Source organism: Centruroides sculpturatus, unplaced genomic scaffold (genome assembly GCF_000671375.1).
Source record: "Centruroides sculpturatus isolate CEXI.00-Female unplaced genomic scaffold, Cexi_2.0 scaffold753, whole genome shotgun sequence".
Classification (NCBI taxonomy): Eukaryota; Metazoa; Arthropoda; class Arachnida; order Scorpiones; family Buthidae; genus Centruroides; species Centruroides sculpturatus.
The window spans coordinates 348,509-350,791 of NW_019384876.1; the positions used below are offsets into that span (position 1 = coordinate 348,509).

The window sequence follows — 2,283 nt, forward strand, 5'->3', positions numbered from 1 at the left end:
AAAAATTGATCAGTATTAAATAAATTTAATAAAGGTTGGACCAAAAGTCAATTAACCGAAAGTTTTATGCAAATTTGCGTCAAAGTTGTGACATTTGTACTGTATACTGAACACAAGAAGGGTTTCGTTTTGAATAATTTTTATAAGCTCTATAAATATTTAAATAGAATTTACACTTAAAATTGGCGTTAACTGACTTTTCGACCACCCTGTTTATGCGCTTTATGAACAATAAAATGTTTTAAAATTATATACTTTTTTTAAAAGAAATAAAATTTAGCTGAGATTCTTTTACTTTTTTTTTTGATAAAAGAACATTTTCTTTCTTTTTATTTCTTCCAAACATTACATTAAAATTTATAGAAGACAATCAAACGTTATTTTGCAATCGAGCGTGACTTAATTTGATGTGTTGTTTAAGATTATCTTTCCTACTATATTCTTTGCGACAAACTTCACATCGAAACATCTGAGGGTTGGGATCGTGAGATTTCCAATGACGTAGAAGGTTACTTCTATTATGAAAAGTCTTTCCACATAAAGGGCACGCCAGTGGGTCGGGGGCAACCTCGCAACGAAATTGCAAACCTTGTGGTTGCTGTTGTTGAGGTGGTTGAGATGGCTGTTTATCTAACAGATAGCTACTTGGACCAGGCACTCCTGAAGTATCCATGTATGTCATCATAGAATTACAACTATCTTGATGCGATAGACCAGCCATAGGAGATATTGGTGGTTCTTCAAATGACACCAAGGCACCAGGCTTGATATCTTGATTATTATCTCGAGAAACACAACTTGAAGTGGAAGGTTCAGAAGGTATGGAACATGGTCCCAAAGCTTGGCTATCACAGGGGCCTGGGCCTGTGTGTAGCGGTTGGGTATCCGCTAACCCAACTGTTGTTGGAATGGCTAACTGAGTGGATGCTGGAGGTAATGTTGGACCTTGAGAAGGACCATCTGTGAATATTGATACCTTTTCTGTTGTCATGGTTTGTTCCATTAACTTTGTTGGTTCAACATCATAATTCCCTTCATCACCAGAAGGTTCTTCTACACTCATATGATAATCTTGTTGAGATGGAAGGGCTCCGTAAAACTTCAAGGGAGGAACTCCATGATGTACAGAATGAAGGGAGAAAACCTGAGATTGTGGGTGGCCGGATGGTGCAAGTCTTTGACGTACATCATTGGTTGATTTAACTTTGGACGTCACCTCCTCAATGACTTCAGGAGAGTGTGGTTCTTTGATTTTAGATGGCATCTGGTCTTCACTATCACTACGATTTGAACCACTTGAAGATCTCCTTGGCCTACCCCTTTTTCTCCTACTTAATGGGGGTGATTCTGCACTATGTTGTGTTTGTGCTGCAGAAACAGGAAGAGATTGAGGCGTATTTACTAAATGTTGTTGAATAATTTCTTGTTGTACAAGTTCTCCTGGTCCACCATGCCTATTATCACCTGTAACGTCTGCTAGACCTTTGACTTTTAGCGTCTCAGCTGTTTTAAGAAGTGCTGATATCTGATCTTGTGACACATTGACTTCACCACGATACATGAAGTCCACTATGGCTTTTAAGTCTGTATATTTCATGTCTTTCATAATAACAATTGGATGCTTGCAAAGGTTTTCCAAAAATAGACGCTGAAAGAAAGGACTACATGCAGAAAGAACTATTTTGTGAACCTTTAAACTAAGACCTTCACATGCTAAAGTCACATCTACCAGGGCTTCACTTGACAGCAACTGGTCAAAAACAGTCAACATATTTGTTTGGTGATTGTTCCATTTTAAACAAAATTGTTGGGTTCCCATTTACTTTTTGTTCGTTACGCACACAGATGAGTAGAACGCCACTTTGGTGACACAAATTAGTTACCTTATTGTGCAAATATTCGACCCGAATGATCACAGTTGACGGCTGCCATTGAGAGCCCACGTTTTGTGCAGGAAGGAATAAAGAACGCTGAGGCCAGATATACACGTATATTGTCNGACAGGATTAAGGCTTACTGTGAAAAACTTGGCTTCTATTATACTATTTTAGATGCGGGTTTTTGCGCTTTTGATTGCGTTTTAATAGGGTACGTCAAGAGAATGTACACTAAGAAAAAATTTTTCGAAAAATTTTCCCCCACGGGGGAAGTGTTATACATTTATAATAGATACATTTTGAGCCACAACAAGGCGTGGCGGGGTCTGCTAGTAAATAAATAAAGGAGTATTAGTATTAAAATAAAATTGTTAAATTATGAAAAGGAAATGTTAAAATACTACAA

At 37.6% G+C, this 2,283-nt stretch overlaps 1 protein-coding gene across 1 annotated transcript; it reads right to left on the reverse strand.

Moving 5' to 3' along the window:
* Positions 1–284: 284 nt before the first annotated feature.
* Positions 285–1,937, reverse strand: LOC111630962 (zinc finger and BTB domain-containing protein 37-like). The gene has a single exon (XM_023375129.1). The coding sequence runs from the start codon at positions 1,817–1,819 to the stop codon at positions 371–373; it is 1,449 nt and encodes a 482-aa protein (XP_023230897.1). The 5' UTR covers positions 1,820–1,937; the 3' UTR covers positions 285–370.
* Between the last annotated feature and the right edge of the window lie 346 nt (positions 1,938–2,283).